Genomic DNA, 17,550 nt, shown 5'->3' with positions numbered 1-17,550 from the left:
TTGAATAAAGAGTTGAGCATCGCAAAGGAGGACAGTTGTCTGATAGGAAGAATTATAACTTCTGTTTTGCCATCATGAACTATAACCCTCTGCAATCCTAAGCTCCAAGTAAAGTTGCCTTGGTCATGGTATTTTATTACAACAGTAGAAAAGTAACGGATACAACACTTAGTTTTTGGGCTTGTTGAAGTAGTCTGCTAAGTAAATTCATTCTAAAAGATAATAGTGCCCTCTTTCTCCATTCAGAAGGATTTACCTAATGGTCACAAAACTATCATGTATAGAGGAAGGCGTTCTGGTGCTTTTTGTCAATTTGACACAAACCTAGACATACCTAGGAAGAGGGAATCTCAATGGGATGAATGCTCCCATCAGATTGGTGCCCCACCTGGGGGCTTTTCCTTGATTAGTGATTAATGTGGGTAGGTGTAGCCCACTGTGTGTGGGGTGCCACCCCTGGGCAGGTGATCATGGGGTGTATAAGAAACCAGGCTGAGCAAGCTACAGAGAGCAAGCCAGTGAACGGCACTCTTCCAATGTTTCTGCTTCAGTCCCTGTCGAGTTCTTGATGATGGACTATAACCTGTAAGCTAAATAAACCCTTTTCTCCTTAAGTTGCTTTTGGTCATGGTCTTTTTATTTATTTATTTTGGTTTTTATTTATTTATTTGGGTTTCTCTGTGTAGCTTTGGAGTCTGTCCTGGAACTCACTTTGTAGACCAAACTGGCCTTGGACAGAGATCCACCTGCCTCTGCCTCCCAAGTGCTGGGATTAAACAGGTGTGCCATCACCACCCGGCTTTGGTCATGGTCTTTAACACAGCAATAGAAAGCTAAGTAGAATATCGGGCAATAAATGACTATTACAGGGAAAAAGTTGGCTCCAGATAATTTGGCTTTTCTGAACTTGCAACATTCCAAACCCTCCACAGTTGTTAAAGTTCTAATCAGCATTGCAAAGGGTTCATTTTGAAATGCAGCTCTGTCTGGAGACTTTATCCATACTCATCCTCTTCACAGAAGTGATCATACTGTATTGTAATTGTTTGTGTTTTTGTCTGTGAACTGTTGTTCCTTGGGGATTTGTATTTTAGAGATGACGCAAAGCCTGACGTGACCATCTGAAGAAGGACCTTCAGACAGTAAGAGAATGAGCGAGTAGAGTCCAGGGAGAAGAGTTGTTGCCATGGAGGCTGGAAAGGATTGTTCTGTTTACTTTTCTGTTGCTGAGATAAAACACTGACCAAAAGCAGTCTGGGGAAGGGTGTACCTTATAGTCAAGTTTATAAGTGAACTTTGGTTGTAGACTCTAAGATAAGGCCTGAGAAGATGTCTTTTTCAGGATTAGTCCACGTGTGATAAGGATTATCTGTCAGCTGTAGTAGTTTCAGGAGATGAAATGCAGACCAGACCAGTTAACAACCTTTGTCTAAGAAAAGCAGACCAAGGATTAGGACCACGTCTCATGGCATTTTCTCTTGTCCCCTCTGATGATGATTTGTCTTCAATGAGATGCCATTGATAGGGTACCTTTAATCCCCTTTTCTCAGCATAAGGGTCACCTGCTGAGCAGGCCTTGCTACCCCAAGGTTATGGGGTAGGTTTAGGCTTGGGAAGGACACCTAGGTGAACTGGGACAGCCTTTCTCAAGCCTTCCCCCACTCTGCCTCATGCAGAAGCCAGTGTGCTGCCTCCCTCAGGGTGACTCTCAAGTGTGGTCTCAGCCTCAGGCTCCCAGCACATGCTCTTTCTAGTTACTGTCATTGTCCTCAGAACCTGTTGGATTCCTAACTCCTTCCCGTCCCTAAAACCCAGCATTCATGGGTGCCGCCAAGCAACAGCAGCACCTCTGCCAGCTTACAGACCCTTACAGGAGAGTTGACGACTGTCTCCAAGCTGTGTCCAGAGCTGCCCGTGTTCTCTCAGCTGTTCTTGAGCACTGGAACTTGGTTTTGTCTGCCTCTGGGCTTGGCACACTTCCAGAGGGCCTTAGTAGTTTCTTTGACCTATCAGCTTACAGTAATGGCTTAAAGTGCAGTATATTGGGAAACATCATTTTCATTGGATCATAGTGTGTCTCTCTGCCTTGTATGGTATTTTGAAAGATTTCTCAAGGCTGATCAGCAAGTATCAAAGTAGCCTGAAGGAATGTGTTTATTCTCATGCAGATACTGTGATCATCTGCTTCCTCAGGAGTGGCATGTTCTCTGTTCTTAGTCATCAGTGGCAGTATTTGAGTTGTTGAGAATTACATTGATCTTAGACAAACCTTAGAACATCATGCTTTTGTGACACTCAGGTTTTAGTCACCACTTGGATGCAGTCCCAAGCCATCTGCAGCAACCTGTCAGCTCCAAGAAGGACTCATTTCTTGGAGTAAGCCTGATTGCAGGTGGATGGCTCCTAGAGCTACCCCTTTCATGTCTCTGGGAAGTCTGCATGAGCAGAGGAGCAAAAGTGTTCATCCCAGGATTAGGACCATGTCTCATGGCACAGTAATATGCCTGTCTTTACTCTTCATATGAAAGGGGCCTATGACCAGAACAGAAAGTTTTCTGTGGTTTGGGAAGAGCTATTTGAGATATAAGGGCTTGAAGATGAAAAGCTTTAAAAGAAATAATCAGTGTTAACATGGAATTTAAAGAACTTTTCTTTTTTAGACAAGGTCTTGAACTTGCTATGTAGGGAAGGATGATGACCTTGTACTTCTGATCCTCCTGCTGATCCTCCTGCCTCCACCTTGGGTGTTCTCTCTTTTTCTGTCTCTCAAGACTGTGATTTTGCTGTGTAGACCATACTGGCCTTGAACTCATGGTAATCCTCCTGTCTCTGCCTCTTAGGTTTTGGGACTATGCTCATGCCAACATTCCTTGCTCCCTTTTCATTCTCTGGTTGAGGCAGATGCATATGCATGTTTACTAGACTGGAGGTGTCCATGAGGAATAGACAGTTAAAGTGTTAGCTGACCAGTCTCTGATCTCAGCCATCTTTGAGTATATTTGATTAGGAATGAATCTTGGAACTGAAAACATTGGTCGAATAGGTAATTGGCTGTATAGGTAATTGGTCCGTATAGGTAATGGGCTGGAGAGTTGGCTCAGCAGTTAAGAGAACTGGCTGTTCTTCCAGAGGTCCTGAGTTCAATTCCCAGCAACCACATGGTGGCTCACAGCTGTCTGTAATGAGATCTGGTACCCTCTTTTGGCCTGCAGGCATACATGCAGACAGAGGACTGTACATAATAAATAAATAAATCTAAAAAAAAAAATAAAAAAAGAAGTATAGGTAATGATTAGAAGTTGCCTAGTTAGCATACCGACTAATACCTGAGTGTTGTGTCATTCCCTCCGCCCCCCCATAGAGATTCTGAAGGACACTACAGACTCTGGGTCTATAGTGAGGCCTTTCGTTGTTGTGGAAAGTTGAGGGAATCAAGCTTAATATTTTACCAATTCCATGCATAGTTGATTTTCTTGCAAAAGAAAAAAAATAACAAGAAAGCAAATTAAACAGTTGAGTCAGAGTCTTGCATATGATGTGTTTTAGCTTGAGGAGAAATAAGAACTATAGAGGAGATGTCAGTATGGAGATGACTAATTCAGTTCTGGAAAGTACCATCAGTTTTGAGGTGACTGGGCTTCTGGATGTGCCTATTGGGCTGAGAGCCCCAGGAGAGTGTGAGGATGGACAATCTACAGGATAAGCTGCCGTAGCTTTCTGCTTTTAGGAATACTAACTTGGTTCCTTTAGGACATGTATTATTATTATTATTATTATTATTATTATTATTATTATTATTATTTCCTTTGAGACAAGGTTTCTTTTTTGTAGCCTTGGATGTCCTGGAACCAGCTCTGTAGACCAGGCTAGCCTCGAACTCATAGAGATACACTTGCCTCTGCTTCCCAAGTGCTGAGATTAAAGGCATGCACCACCACCGCCTGGCTTGATGTATAATTTTGTGATATTAGTTGAATGCTAAGACATTTCACTTAGAGAGGACAGGAACACATTCTCCAAGTGTGTGAAGTGTTGGATGATGTGGGTGAAAGGTGTGGTAAGTACTTCGGGAAGAAAGGCAGATGACAGTGTAGAGAAGTTTGGAGACAAGAAAGAAGGGAAGATTGACATAATAGATCTGACATTTTCTCTCAGTAATGATACACACTTTTCTGTTATAGATGAATTTGCAACTGGCCTTCTGGATTGGATTCATCAGCTTGATTTGTTCTGTATTTGGCCAAACAGGTAAAAAATTTTGTTTTTCTTGTTATATTTTTATTTCAGCATCTTGTATCAATAGTCTTTGGTCAGTTAGATTCCTGGGGGAGTGGGGTGGGAAAACAACCCTCCATTAGATCACAGTACTCCTGAAGTTTTGTAGCAGGCTGTGTCACTGTGAGTGAGGGGCAGAGGTTTCCAAGAGGCCTGCAGGGGTTTTCACCATCTCTTAATCACCCCTCACTTCACTGTGAGGATAGTGAGATCCCAGATGACAGCATGTCATACACACAACAACACTTGGGAGAACCTGAGCGTGCTGAGGGGACCAGAATGAAGGCAGAGGCATGTAATATATTCATAAGCAAATAAGATAAACATGGACAGTGGTGGATTATGAAGTAAGTGTCCATTGGCATCTAAAACACTGAAACTAGATGGGGCATAGGGGCACATGCCTATAATCCCAGCACTTGGGAAGCAGAGACAGTCAGGAGGATCATGAGTTTTAGGCTAGCCTGGGCCAGACACAGCCACTCCCCTCCAGAGGGTTGGGGATATAGTTCAGTCAAAGCTCTAGGTTCTGAGCAGGGAGAAAACAAAAGAAAACCCAGGAGCAGTTTACTTTCTAGAAGATACTCTTGTTCTGTGATCAAGAAGTCTTGAATAATGTTAGCATATCTATAAAAGCAGGGGGCAAGCTGAAGACATTATGCATTTCTCTGGCAATCATGACCATCTACATCTGGAATAATGGATGCTTGGTTCTACTGTCTAAATCTCAAAAAAGCATAATAAATAGAATAATTAGAATGATCTGACCTCAGGATGGACATGTGAAAATGATGAAAGATACTGAATAGGAAACTTGATACATTGGATACAGAAAATCTACAACCACCCAAAACTTGTATCCCAAGGACCACACCTAAAAAAATTGTTAGAAGAATTTTCTTTTAGTGAGTAAATTGTGGGAGATCTCTAAATTTGTTTTTAATTCAAGCATAGTTTATATTCTAATCAGAAAAGATAAACTGGAGACAGTCCTACTAGTGTTTACTACAAGAAAGGTGTGCCAGTCTAGATTGAATCAAAGAAATGCAAACTCAAGGAGTGTTGTAGCTGGAGTTTCTCCAGTCCCACCTGGCCCCGTGGTCCCACAGCCGCTTATAAAATAATCAGTCAGAGGCTTATGTTAATTACAAACTGTATGGCCCATGGCTTAGTCTTATTATTAATTAGCTCTTACAACTTCATTCAACCCATTCCTATTAATCTATGTTTTGCCATGTGGCTGTGGCATTACCGGTCTGCTAGCATCTTGTTAGTTAGGGCGGTGGCTCGAGTCTCTCCCGACTCCCTTTTCTCTCTGTGTCTTTGCTTGGATTTCCCGCCTGGCTGTAAGCTTTCTTGCCATAGGCCAAACAACTTTATTTATTATCCAATGGGAGGCACACATATTCACAGCATAGAGAAAGATATCCCACAGCAGGTTTTGTATTAGATGAATATGGACTCTATGAATTATTTACATACTAAAAGTGGAGTGGAAGCCGGGAAGATTCTTATGGGTGTGGGATTATAAGTCATAGGAATAGATGAAATCTGACCTAGGTGTAAGAATACCAGGATATCTATAACTATTCAGAATGATAGATGCTGAAATTCAACAGAATGATCCACTGGTGTATAGCTAGGCTAATGGTTCCTAGTCTGTCATACAAAAGACAAGATGACTGCCCTTTTGTGACTCTCAGTGTCAAGGGAATCCCAGACCATTAGGTTTTCTTTGGACTAGGCTACTGTAGCTTAGTAACTAGATTGGAGTGTTCATATTTAACACATATGTTTATCTTCATATCATCTGTCTCTGTCTTTAATTGTGATCTATTCATTTTTTTTTATTTGAAACTTTAAAGTTGCCTTTTTTTTTTTTTTTACAGATAAAAATAGATGTTTAAAAGCAAATGCCAAATCTTGTGGAGAATGTATACAAGCAGGGCCAAATTGTGGGTGGTGTACAAATACGGTAAGGTTTCTGATACTGTTTGATTTCTTCTCTGATTTTTGAGTCTCACATTCAGAGCCTTATCCTTGGGAAGTACCTGATAAGATATACATTTGAATCAATATTTATTGAGTAGTGTGTAGTGGTCAGAACTGTGCTATTTGACACATTACCCACTAGACACTGCTAATTTTCTATTGCTGTGACAAAACACCATGATCAAGGCAACTTATAAAACAAACAAACATTTAATTTGGGGCTCAAAGGCACCAGAGTGGTAGCTGAGAGTTCACATCTTGATCCATAGTATGAGGCAGAGAGAGCTGACTGGGAATGATGTGGGCTTTTTAAACCTCAAAACATAGCTTCAGTGAAAGGAAATAAATGCAAATCTGAGTTCAGGATTTTCCGATTTGCATTTATTTCCTTTAAAAGATTTTTGTACTTTGCCTGACGTGATCCCTTAAAGAAAGCTTACTAAAACTACAGTGAGTCAGTTTGAGGTTATGCTAGGGTCATTGTGTATGTCTTCACGCGGGTGTTTGGACCCAAAAGGCCTAACTGATCAGATATCAGATACCACATGATGATGTGACAAGGTGAAAGATAAAATGAGAAGTTTTTGTTTTATTTCAGAATTGTATGCTGGGGGTGAAGTTGGGGACATTTAGGAAAGGCTAACGGAAGCTCTTGCCTTCCTTCTCCAGAAAATGAGGAACATAACTCATGCTTTACCAATTGTTGCGGTTAGAAATGGTGGATCAAAAGAGACAGATTCACGTCACAGTTTCTCTTGATCGGGCGGCTGCTGACACCATCAGCATCCATTTTATGGGCCCAGGTTTATCTGTAGTTGAAACTTAGCTAACCAAAGTTGTATACTTTCGCTTCTGAAATCTGGGGCATAACTTCTCAGTTATTAAGGTTCCTGTGGAAAGTGTTCAGTGGAATTTTATTTGGGTTTTATGAGGCTCCCTGGATTGGTTAAATACTTGGAAATGAAGAATTCCCTAGGAGCTTGTACTATGTTGGATTTTGAGGTTTGATAGTAAATAATGTATTTCAGTTTTGACCCCTTGGCCCTGGTCATGCCCTTCCAGGTGTCTCTATATTTGTGTAAATGCTCTTACTATGTTACGTTTGTCTTGTGCCATGTGTGTTTGCATTAGAGGTGAGAGGAAACAGCAGGGTGTCTTCTCTTTTCCAGCTTATTTTTTAGTGGCAAGATCTCTTTCTGAACCTGGAGCTTGCTGTTTGAGCTAGACTGGCTGAACACTGGGTCTCAGACAGTGGGTCAGAGAACCCACTGTTCTGTGCTCCACTATTGGGAGCCCGGGTTACAGATGTTCACTGCCATGTGCAGCTCTTCTGTGGATGCTGGGGATCAGAACTAAGGTTCTCACATTTGCAGAGCAAGCACTTTACCCGCTAAGCCACCTCCCTGGTCCCCACCTTAGTTTTTGTGTATTCAGTCATAGAGTATTAGGACCTTTAATTTAGAAGAGTTCAAGGTCAAACATAAAAGTTTGGAGGCTGGAGAGAGCCCTGGAGAAGAGCACTATCTGCTCTTCCAGAAGACAGACTATTCTCAGCATTCACATGGTGGTTTACAGTCAATGTGTAACTTCAGTACCAGCAGATCTGACACCTTCTGGCCTATGTGGGCACTACAATGCAGAGATGCACAGACAGGCAAAACACCTTTACAAATAAAGTAAAAGTTAAGAAAAGCAATAATCCAAAAAAAAAAAAAATCAGTCAGGAAAATTTATGCTATATTTTCTACACACACACACACACACACACACACACACACACACACACACACAAACACATGCCCATTATTGATAGGGGTATATTTAGGCTAATGTGCTTTTCCTAAATATCTAGTTGTTTAATGCTCTACTGAGAAGGTATTTCATAATATGAAAGACCTTCTAAGGACTTTTCTAAGAGAAAGTTTTAGAAAAGATTGTGGTGATGTCTGGGCTCATCATACTCTGAACTTGAAAGGGGAACGTAGTCTGGGAAAAGATAGTACTTTCTCAGAGTTGATTTTTACTTGGTTTTGTATACAAGCACTTACTACGATGTGGATAAAGGGAAAATCCTGTGAGAAAGCTAGAAATGAACGATTTTTGTAATTTGTTTACATGCAATAATAATTATATCAAAATGATTGTTACTCTTTGCTCATGTCAGTACTTTACATGTCATTTAGACATTTTTACAAGAAGGGATGCCTACTTCTGCACGTTGTGATGATTTAGAAGCTTTAAAAAAGAAGGGCTGCCAGCCAAGTGACATAGAAAACCCAAGAGGCTCCCAAACTATAAAGAAAAATAAAAACGTCACCAACCGCAGCAAAGGAATGGCAGAGAAGCTCCGGCCAGAGGACATAACTCAGATCCAACCACAGCAGCTACTTCTGAAGTTGCGCTCAGGTACCTCATCCCCCACTTGAGTCTCCATAGCAACTTCACACAAGCTTTTCCTCCAGTCTAAGATATGATACAAGTTAAAGTTTTAGCAGACATAACCTTTTTGTTTGCTTGTTTGTTTGTTTTTGTTTCTGATTTTTGAGTCAGAGTTTCTCTGTATAGTCCTGGCTGTCCTGGAACTTGTTCTGTAGACCAGGCTGGCCTCAGACTCACAGAGATCCCCCTGCCTCTGCCTTTTGAGTGCTGAGATTAAAGACATGTGCTACCACTGCCTGGCAAACTCTTGAGTTTTAAAAATATTAGCATCCATTTGTTACTGTGATTTCATAATGTAAAAGCAAAGTTTTAATGCATGCATATGTTTAGTACTATTTAAATACTGACGTCTTTATAAGTACCCGTGGCTGTCCCATATCTGAAATGAAATAGACAGCAGCATACCCTCTTTCTGCCCGTCATCCTTCCATCCTTTTCTTACTGCCTGACTAAACCTCAGCCTAGGCAGTAGACATTGTGATAGTTTGAATGGGAAATGTCCCATCCAGGCTCATGTATGAGAACATTAGTTCCTGGCTCAGTGCTGTTTTGGGAGGTTGCGGAACCTTCAGTTGGTGGGGCTTGGCTGGCAGAGCGGTCTCTGGGGGTGGGCCTTTGTCTTCCTGATTTGCTGAGGAGAGCTGCTCCCTCCTGGTCCTGCTGTTGAGGGCAGACCTGTCCGGCTTCTGTGGCCTCCCTGAAAGTGAGCCACAACAAATCCTCTTCAGTTGCTGTGTCATCGTTACGTCATAGCAAGGAGCACCCCTGTCACCTTGGAGCTGCAGACCTGCAGGACCCTTGTTAGGACAGTCATTATGTACTTGCCTAAATTGCCATTTTATTTTCATCATTATTACTTTAAAACATTTTTTAGATGTTTGTTTTGCCTGTATGAAAATATTTATGTGTACCGTGTGTGCCTGGTGCCTGTGGAGGTAGGAAGAAGTCATCAGGTCCCCTGGAACTGGAGTTAGGGGTGGTTGTGAACCACCATATGGGTGCTGGGGAACAAACCTGAGTCCTCTGCAAGAGCAGCGAGTACTCTGAACTTCTGAACCATCTCCAGCCCCACATCATCGTTATTACTATTTTTAAAGATTTATTTATTTATTATGTATACAGTGTTCTGCCTGCAAGTATCTTTGCAGGCCAGAAGAGGGCACCAGATCTCATTACAGATGGCTGTGAGCTACCATGTGCCTGCTGGGAATTGAACTCAGGACCTCTGGAAGAACAGTCAGTGCTCTTAACCTCTGAGCCATCTGTCCAGCTCCCCCCACATCATTATTACTTTCAAACATTTCTACACTATGGGGTACTTGAAAGAGGCTCTGTGCTTGGACCTCAGGAGCTCATGATGTCGCTCCTTGTTTTTCTCAGTTCCTTTCTTGGCTTCTAGTTTCCTTTTTGTGTTTTCTTCCCTTCATCCCTTTGCATTTCACTTAAGAGTTGGTTTTCCTCTCAAGTCCTTGAAACTCATTCATAGTCTGCAACAACACAGGCTTTTCAGCTTAGCTCTGCACCCCAGCTGCCTGCCAGGAGACCATGGAGAAAAGACTAACAGTTTTTTGTCCAGGCAGACTAATCTCTTTGCACCCAAGCCTTCATTTTCTCCCATGTTTGTAAGTGTTTTGTTTGTGTGCTGGAGAGAGAACTTGGGACCTCTCGTGAATGAGGAACATGGAACGTCTTTTACCTCTCACCTTCCTAGTTTTCAGTTCATCCTTCGTCTCCTGCAACTGACCTTCCTGTAGTTTCTAACTAACCTCTTTACCCCTGTAACTTTCCTTCCTTCCTTCCTTCCTTCCTTCCTTCCTTCCTTCCTTCCTTCCTTCCTTCCTTCCTTCCTTCCTTCCTTTCTTTCTTTCTTTTTCTCTCTTTTTTTCTGACAGGGTTTCTCTGGGTAGTTTTGGTTCGCTTTGTAGACTAGGCTGACCTTGAACTCACAGAGATCCACCTGGTTCTGACTCCTGAGTTCTGGGACTAAAGGCGTGTGCCACAACCACCTGGCCCCTGTAATTTATTTTTAGAACTCTAAAGTAAAACTAGATTGTGAGCGGTGTCGGTGGTACGCCTTTGATCCCAGCACTTGGGAGGCAGAGGCAGGCCTGGTCTACAGAGCGATGATCCAGGACAGGCACCAAAACTACACAGAGAAACCCTGTCTTGAAACCCCCCCCCCCCAAAAAAAGAAAAAACTAGATTGTTATTCACCTAATGTTAGCAGTGTCTTTTTACACAGAACATTCCACTCCTAATTTTAATTTCTACCTATCCATTGGACTCTATAGTGTGCTTTGCTTTCATTCTGCCAATGTTTATGGTGTTCTGTTTTCCTCATAAATTTGTGTTTGGATCAGCTTGTGATTACAGTAACAACTACTTGAGATAACTTGTAAGAAGAAAAGGCTTGTTTGGGCTCATAATTTTAGAAGTTTCCGTCTAGGGGAGTGGCCTGTTGTGCTAAGCTTGTGTTGAGGTGGTAGATATGTCGTGGTGGGGCATCGGGGAGGTGATAGTACAGCGAGGAGGTCTCCTAGACTCCAGCGCACATCACTGTAACCCAGACTTCCTGCTGGTCCCCACCTCTCAAACTTCGAACTGCCCGCTGTTGGTGCTAACACATGGGCAGATCCAAACTGCAGCAGAATTATTAGTGTCTTATGGGTTACTGGTAGGGGGTGTTGCGTTCATTTTTCCTCCCAAGTCTTGGTGTTGTGAGTAGTTTGTTAAATGAAATCAAGTGTGTGCCTGTTGAGGCTCTAACAGAATTCTTAGGGGCTAGCTCTGAACATGTAAATTGGACTTATTATTTTTCTAATTGATTTTGATTACTGGCTACCTAATCTCAATTTTTGAATCTGTTTAATTAGGAGAACCACAGAAGTTTACACTAAAGTTCAAGAGGGCTGAAGACTACCCCATTGATCTCTACTACCTTATGGATCTCTCCTACTCTATGAAAGATGATCTGGAGAATGTGAAGAGTCTTGGGACAGATCTGATGAATGAAATGAGGAGGATTACTTCAGACTTCCGAATTGGTAGGAATGTTTGGAACATAGTTTGCCTGTGTGTGTGTGTCTGTGTGTGTATGTGTGTGTGTGTGTAGGCTTCTGCATGTATATGGCGCAGGATGTTGAGTGTCTTGCTTTATCACTGTCTGTCTCCTTTCCATGAGACATGGTTTATCACTTAGCCTAGGTTGGTGGCCTGTAATCTATCTCTTCTGCAACAGTGTGGGGGTGCAGGTGTGTGTGACTGCACCTGGCCTTTTACCTGGGTGCTGGATCTGATCTCATCCTCATGCTTGTTCAGCGAGAGCTCTTGCCCATCCTGGGCTTTAGAAAAAGATGTATGTTTAGAGTTGGTAAATGGCTCAGTGGGTAAAGGTCCCTGCCTCCAAGCCTGATGACTGAGTTCAGTCTCTAAAACTAACTCCTGCAAGTTGTCCTCTAACCTCCAGATGTGCATTGTGGTCTTTGTGTGTGCGCCCTCCCCTTAAATAAATAACTAAACATCAATTTAAAGCGTTGTGAGTTTGTTGTCTGCCCATTCACCTATCCAAGTGCGTTCTTTTCTCTAGGCTTTGGCTCATTTGTGGAGAAAACTGTAATGCCGTATATTAGTACAACCCCAGCAAAGCTCAGAAACCCTTGCACGAGTGAACAGAACTGCACCAGCCCATTTAGCTACAAGAATGTGCTCAGTCTTACTGACAGAGGAGAGTATTTCAATAAGCTGGTCGGTCAGCAGCGCATATCTGGAAACTTGGACTCTCCAGAAGGTGGTTTTGATGCAATCATGCAGGTTGCAGTGTGTGGAGTAAGTGGTTGGTTTCTATAGGGGACTGTTGGCATTCTCTGCCGGGATTTATTTTAAGTGTGTTTTTACTAGTGGTAAAAAGTTAGAACAAAACGACCTTGAGCTACTGTTACACGATCGCCCTGGGGGTACTGATGTCAGCTTTTAAGTTGCCTCCGCTGCTGCTTTCTCCGCTGCCCCTAACCCCTGCATCTCTATTTGTTCCAGGTAGGGAGTTCACTCCTAAGGAGCTTTAAAGGCCAGTATTCTATTCATTCAAAACTGGAGCATAGACTTTAGCTGATTTGGGTTTTTGGAAGAGGCTGAGATGTCCTAACTTGGTGGCTCTATACTGGAGATGTCACTGATGTTGCCTGGGGTGGCTGTAGGCACTGAACATGCTGTGTGGAATAGTGCCTCACACCATGTTCCTCAGGGCGGTTTTGTGCTCTGCTTTTGCCTTGAGACATCTTCCTCTTCTGTCTTAATAATAAAAGGAAAGAACTTTCAAAGGCCTGATTGAGCTATATGACAACTTATGCTTATAATAAAAGGAGAAATGAAATGTTTGTGGTTTAATTGTAAGGTTTTCAGGATTAGTAAGCCTATTTCTATTGGACTAGGGACCACTATTTATCATCCATGGGTATTTTTGATTGATTTTGTTTTGTTTTTTTGAGACCTGGTCTTGCTGTATAACCCAGGCTACCCTTGAACTTGTAGAGATGTTTTTGTCTCTACTGCCTGAGTACTGGGATTACAGGTGTGCTCTCCCACCCCAGATCCTCAGTGATCTTTTAATGAGAACTGAGACTGAGAGTAGAAAGCATTGTTAGGTCAAGAAAGCTAGTCTGGAGTACTTTACTGTAGTAAAGGGGAAAGTGCGGGTATCCCAGATAGTAAGTAAAGCACTGTGGTAGTGTGGAGGGAGGATTTTTCTGTCCTTCCTGCTCCCGGGCAGTGACTTGGTGTCATTGGAGCTGTGTCTTCTGGAAAGGATAACGACAGCTCATAGGACAGTGGTAAGATACCATTGCAGTGATCTGTGTGAAGTCCACAGAGACACTCAGCACATAACTGACCACTGTCTTTACTTTGGCCTTACTGTGGAGTGCTTATAATTTAAAGAAATAGTATTCCAGTGTCCACTCTCTAAAAAGCTTTGTTTCTTGGTATGGAGAACATTTTCTGGGCTGCCTCTGCTTTAGCTAACAGGATGAAACTAATGCCCTCTCCACTCCCACCTCCAGCTGTGGCTCTTTCTGCAGTTGTCGTACTTCAGGGACAAAGCAGGTAACCTGCCTTTGAAAGATGATTCGAATCAGGAAAGTTTCGGCCCAGCTCTGGTGGTGGTGCACGCCTTTAATCCCAGCACTCAGGAGACAGAGGCAGGTGGATCTCTGTGAATTAGAGGCCAGCCTGGTCTACAGACCAGGACAGGCAGGGCTACACAGACAAACCCTGTCTCAAACAAACAAACAAAAAACAATTAAGAAAAAGAAGAAAGAAAGAAGAAACTTAATTTCTACCTTCAAAGAATTTACAAATGTGTTGAGTCAGTTTAAATTTAGGAAAAAATACAATTTTCCCATAATAGAAGAGGATTTTCATATTACTTAAGTTATTTGTTGAATAAGCTAATGAAATTTCATGAGCTAGAATGAAGAGATTTATAGCAGGTCAAGTTCTTTAACAGATTTTCCTGCAGTCAGAAAAGGAAGGTCGGCATGGTTGTATAAATCTATAACCCCAGCATTTGGGAGTTAGGGGTAGGGAGGTTGAAAGTTCAAGGTCATCCTCAACTAAGTAGTAAGTTTGAGGCTAGCATGGGCTGCATGAAAGCATGTTTCAGTAAGGTAAAGCCTAGTGTAGAGGAGAGGGCCGGTAAAGGAGACATACGGTATAGTGGGCAGCAGGGTACACATCAGGGTGGGCGGAGACGGGACCCGGCAGGTGTGGACTCTGTCTCTCTATGTATTCATCACATACTCAGTACCCCTAAAGGCAGGCTCTGAACTGAGATGTCATAATGGATGACCAGCAAGAGGCAGCTATAAAGTGCTGGAGGAGGATCATGGAGGCTCTGCTCTGATCGGCAGCATTAGCGTTGGACGAGAAAGACAGTGATATAGAATTAGGTTAAAAGTGCAGTTGCAGCTGAAAGGATTTATGTTGAGTTACTATGAGCAGTGTTGACAGTTGACCTCTTCTTACTTTAGTCACTGATTGGCTGGAGGAATGTAACACGACTGCTGGTGTTTTCCACGGATGCCGGCTTTCACTTTGCTGGAGATGGGAAACTTGGTGGTATTGTTTTACCAAACGATGGGCAGTGTCACCTGGAAAATAACGTATATACAATGAGCCATTACTATGTAAGTACTGAAGCCCTCACCTAGTGAGTGGGTTCTGGTGGATTTTAGTGTGTAATACTGAGCGTGTGGGACGGTGGGTTTGCAGCTTTCTTATTTTGGCAAGTGTGGGCCCTGCTGACTGCCGGGAGAGCTGCATTGCTGTTTGTGAAACTCTGGCATTGTGCTGTTCCGTCTGGGTGGCAGGGTGCTGAGACCCTTCTGGTTCCTCATTTGCATACATCATTTGTCAAGTTCCTGGTCATGTTTCTAAATGTACATTTTAATTAGGCTTACCCTCTGTATCTTATGTATATCACTTAAAAATATGCACTCTGGCTTTCATTGGAAGTAAATATAGACAAATCACCCATGGTCTAGGAGTAATCCAGTATTGGCGCTAGATAACAGGATCCTTTGTTTTTTATTCGTTAACTTCACTGTCCTCACATTTAATGTACATAGATGGTCTCACATTTAAAACCTCTTAAAATGGGTCTGGAGAGATAGCTCAGCAGTTATGTGCACTGGCCGCTCTTGTAGAGGACCCAGGTTCAATTCCTAGCACCTACATGGTAGCTCACACTTGTCTGTAACTCCAGTTGCAGGCTCTGACTGCCCCTCCCCCCACATACATGCAGGCAAAACACCAATGAACATAAAAATAAATTATATAAAATCTCTTAAAACATGGAAGTCCTCAAACATACATAAAAGAGAGGAACTTAAATAATACACATGACCCAGCTCAGCAATTATTTGATATTTGATGTTTGATATTCTTACTTAAAAGTGGTTGTATGTGAGTGATTTGGTTATGAATGCATATCAACTCAAATACTGTAATCTTAGCAGTTGGGAATCCAGCCTGGGCTGCAGAGTGAGACCTAGACAAAACCTGTCATTGATTATACAGTGTATTTATATACTAAATTATGTTACTTGATTCCTTAGGATTACCCCTCAATTGCTCACCTTGTCCAGAAACTAAGTGAAAATAACATTCAGACAATCTTTGCAGTTACTGAAGAGTTTCAGCCTGTTTACAAGGTAAAAAGAATGAAAGTTCTAGATTGTCCCTATTGTTTAGTTATTAGTAACAGAATTATGTCTTTGAAATGTAGGAAAATGCTACCAGGTAGCCAGACTAAATTTGACAAACATTGTTTATGTTCATTTTAATCTCATATTATTAGGATTGTTATCTTTTTTTGATTTGACTTTGAAAGATGCTTAGGAAATGAATAGAGACCCAGGTGTCAAAAGAATTGTTACTTTTCAGTGGATTCTACTTGGTTGAATCAATAATATTTATGTTTTACATGTTTAATTGTAGGAATTGAAGAATTTGATTCCTAAGTCAGCAGTGGGTACACTGTCTGGAAACTCAAGTAACGTGATCCAGCTGATCATTGATGCCTACAATGTGAGTGTACTCCAAACGCTGGCAGCGCCACACCGTGCCCAAGGAAACACCTGTGTATACACTGCAGCAAGCCGAAGGGGCAGGGCAAAGCCTGGAGGAAAAAACTTGATACTGTCTTAGTCTTAGGAAAGTGTAATTTAAGCAAAGCAATAATATTTAGGTAAAGGCTATGGGTAATTTCCAAGTTCTTGTTTAGGCCATTTATCTCCTAGTTGGAACAAGAGTAAAACACAACTGACATTTTGATGTACACCCACCTCCCACCCCCCACCCCCAACCCCAACCCCGCCCAGATAGGGTCTTTGTATATAGCCCTGGCTGACGTGAAACTCACTCTGTAGCCCAAACTGGCTTTGAACTCACAGAGATCCACCTGCTTCTGCCTCCCAAGTGCTGGGATGAAAGACGTGTACCACTGTGCCTGGCTAAATCCTTTTTTGATGGATGATGCCTGAGAAGGATTTTTTTTTTTTTTTTTTACTTCTTTTGCAAAAGACAAACTCCAAGGACATACTTTTCTTTTTTCAGTAGTAGTCACACACTCTCGTATGTATGTACATGCGTAGGCATACCATTTGGGGACTCAAACTAGCAGAATTCTCTCCATTTGGGAGCTTAAGTCAGAATGCCTGTGATGATTCCCAGTAAGTACCAGCCAATGATCATTTAAAATGTCCCACAGGCACCTGGAGTTTTGTGGTGACTATTATGCACTATTATATACACCATTTCCTAGATCTCCAGTCTTTGGTAGGTTAAATTTAGATTAAAAATTTTTTTGACCTAGATAGATAGATAGATAGAGAGAGAGAGAGAGAGAGAGAGAGAGAGAGAGAGAGAGAGAGAGAAAGGAGGAAGGAGGGAGGGGGAGAGAACGTGTGCGCGTGTATGTGTGTGTGTAGGTTAAAAGACAACTTGTGCGAGTTTGTGTGTGTGTGTGTGTGTAGGTCACAGGACAACTTGTGTGAGTTAGTTCTCTGCTACCATGTGGATTTGAGATCAAACTCAGGTCACAAGCTTGGTGGCAAGCTCCTTTTACACTCTGATCCATCTTGCCAGCCCTAGAATTTTTTGAGACAGTATCATGTGGCCCAGGCTGCTATGACTTCTCAGGATAGCCCAGGATCTGAACTTGTGATGTTTCTGCCTCCACCTCCCAAGTGTGTTCCATCATTCCCGGCTTTTGTGCCTAGGGTCCCAAGACATTTTGGAAAGACTTGACCCTGAGGGGTTTGGCAAAGAGAAGATTTTAGTTGTTTCACA

The 17,550-nt window shown here is 42.3% G+C and overlaps 1 protein-coding gene across 1 annotated transcript in view; it reads left to right on the top strand.

Moving 5' to 3' along the window:
- Itgb1 (integrin subunit beta 1) overlaps positions 1 to 17,550 on the top strand; it is a 47,550-nt gene that overhangs the window by 16,638 nt on the left and 13,362 nt on the right. The window contains exons 2-9 of the mRNA XM_059263779.1: positions 4,182 to 4,248; positions 6,165 to 6,250; positions 8,451 to 8,673; positions 11,580 to 11,750; positions 12,293 to 12,531; positions 14,730 to 14,885; positions 15,816 to 15,911; positions 16,198 to 16,287. Coding sequence (XP_059119762.1) covers positions 4,182 to 4,248; positions 6,165 to 6,250; positions 8,451 to 8,673; positions 11,580 to 11,750; positions 12,293 to 12,531; positions 14,730 to 14,885; positions 15,816 to 15,911; positions 16,198 to 16,287 — 1,128 coding nt within the window. The remainder of the gene's footprint in view (positions 1 to 4,181; positions 4,249 to 6,164; positions 6,251 to 8,450; positions 8,674 to 11,579; positions 11,751 to 12,292; positions 12,532 to 14,729; positions 14,886 to 15,815; positions 15,912 to 16,197; positions 16,288 to 17,550) is intronic.

This window comes from Peromyscus eremicus, chromosome 5 (assembly GCF_949786415.1).
Source record: "Peromyscus eremicus chromosome 5, PerEre_H2_v1, whole genome shotgun sequence".
In the NCBI taxonomy this organism is placed as follows: domain Eukaryota; kingdom Metazoa; phylum Chordata; class Mammalia; order Rodentia; family Cricetidae; genus Peromyscus; species Peromyscus eremicus.
The sequence above is the reverse complement of the archived record's forward strand: the minus strand, read 5'-3'. Positions and strand labels throughout refer to the sequence as shown.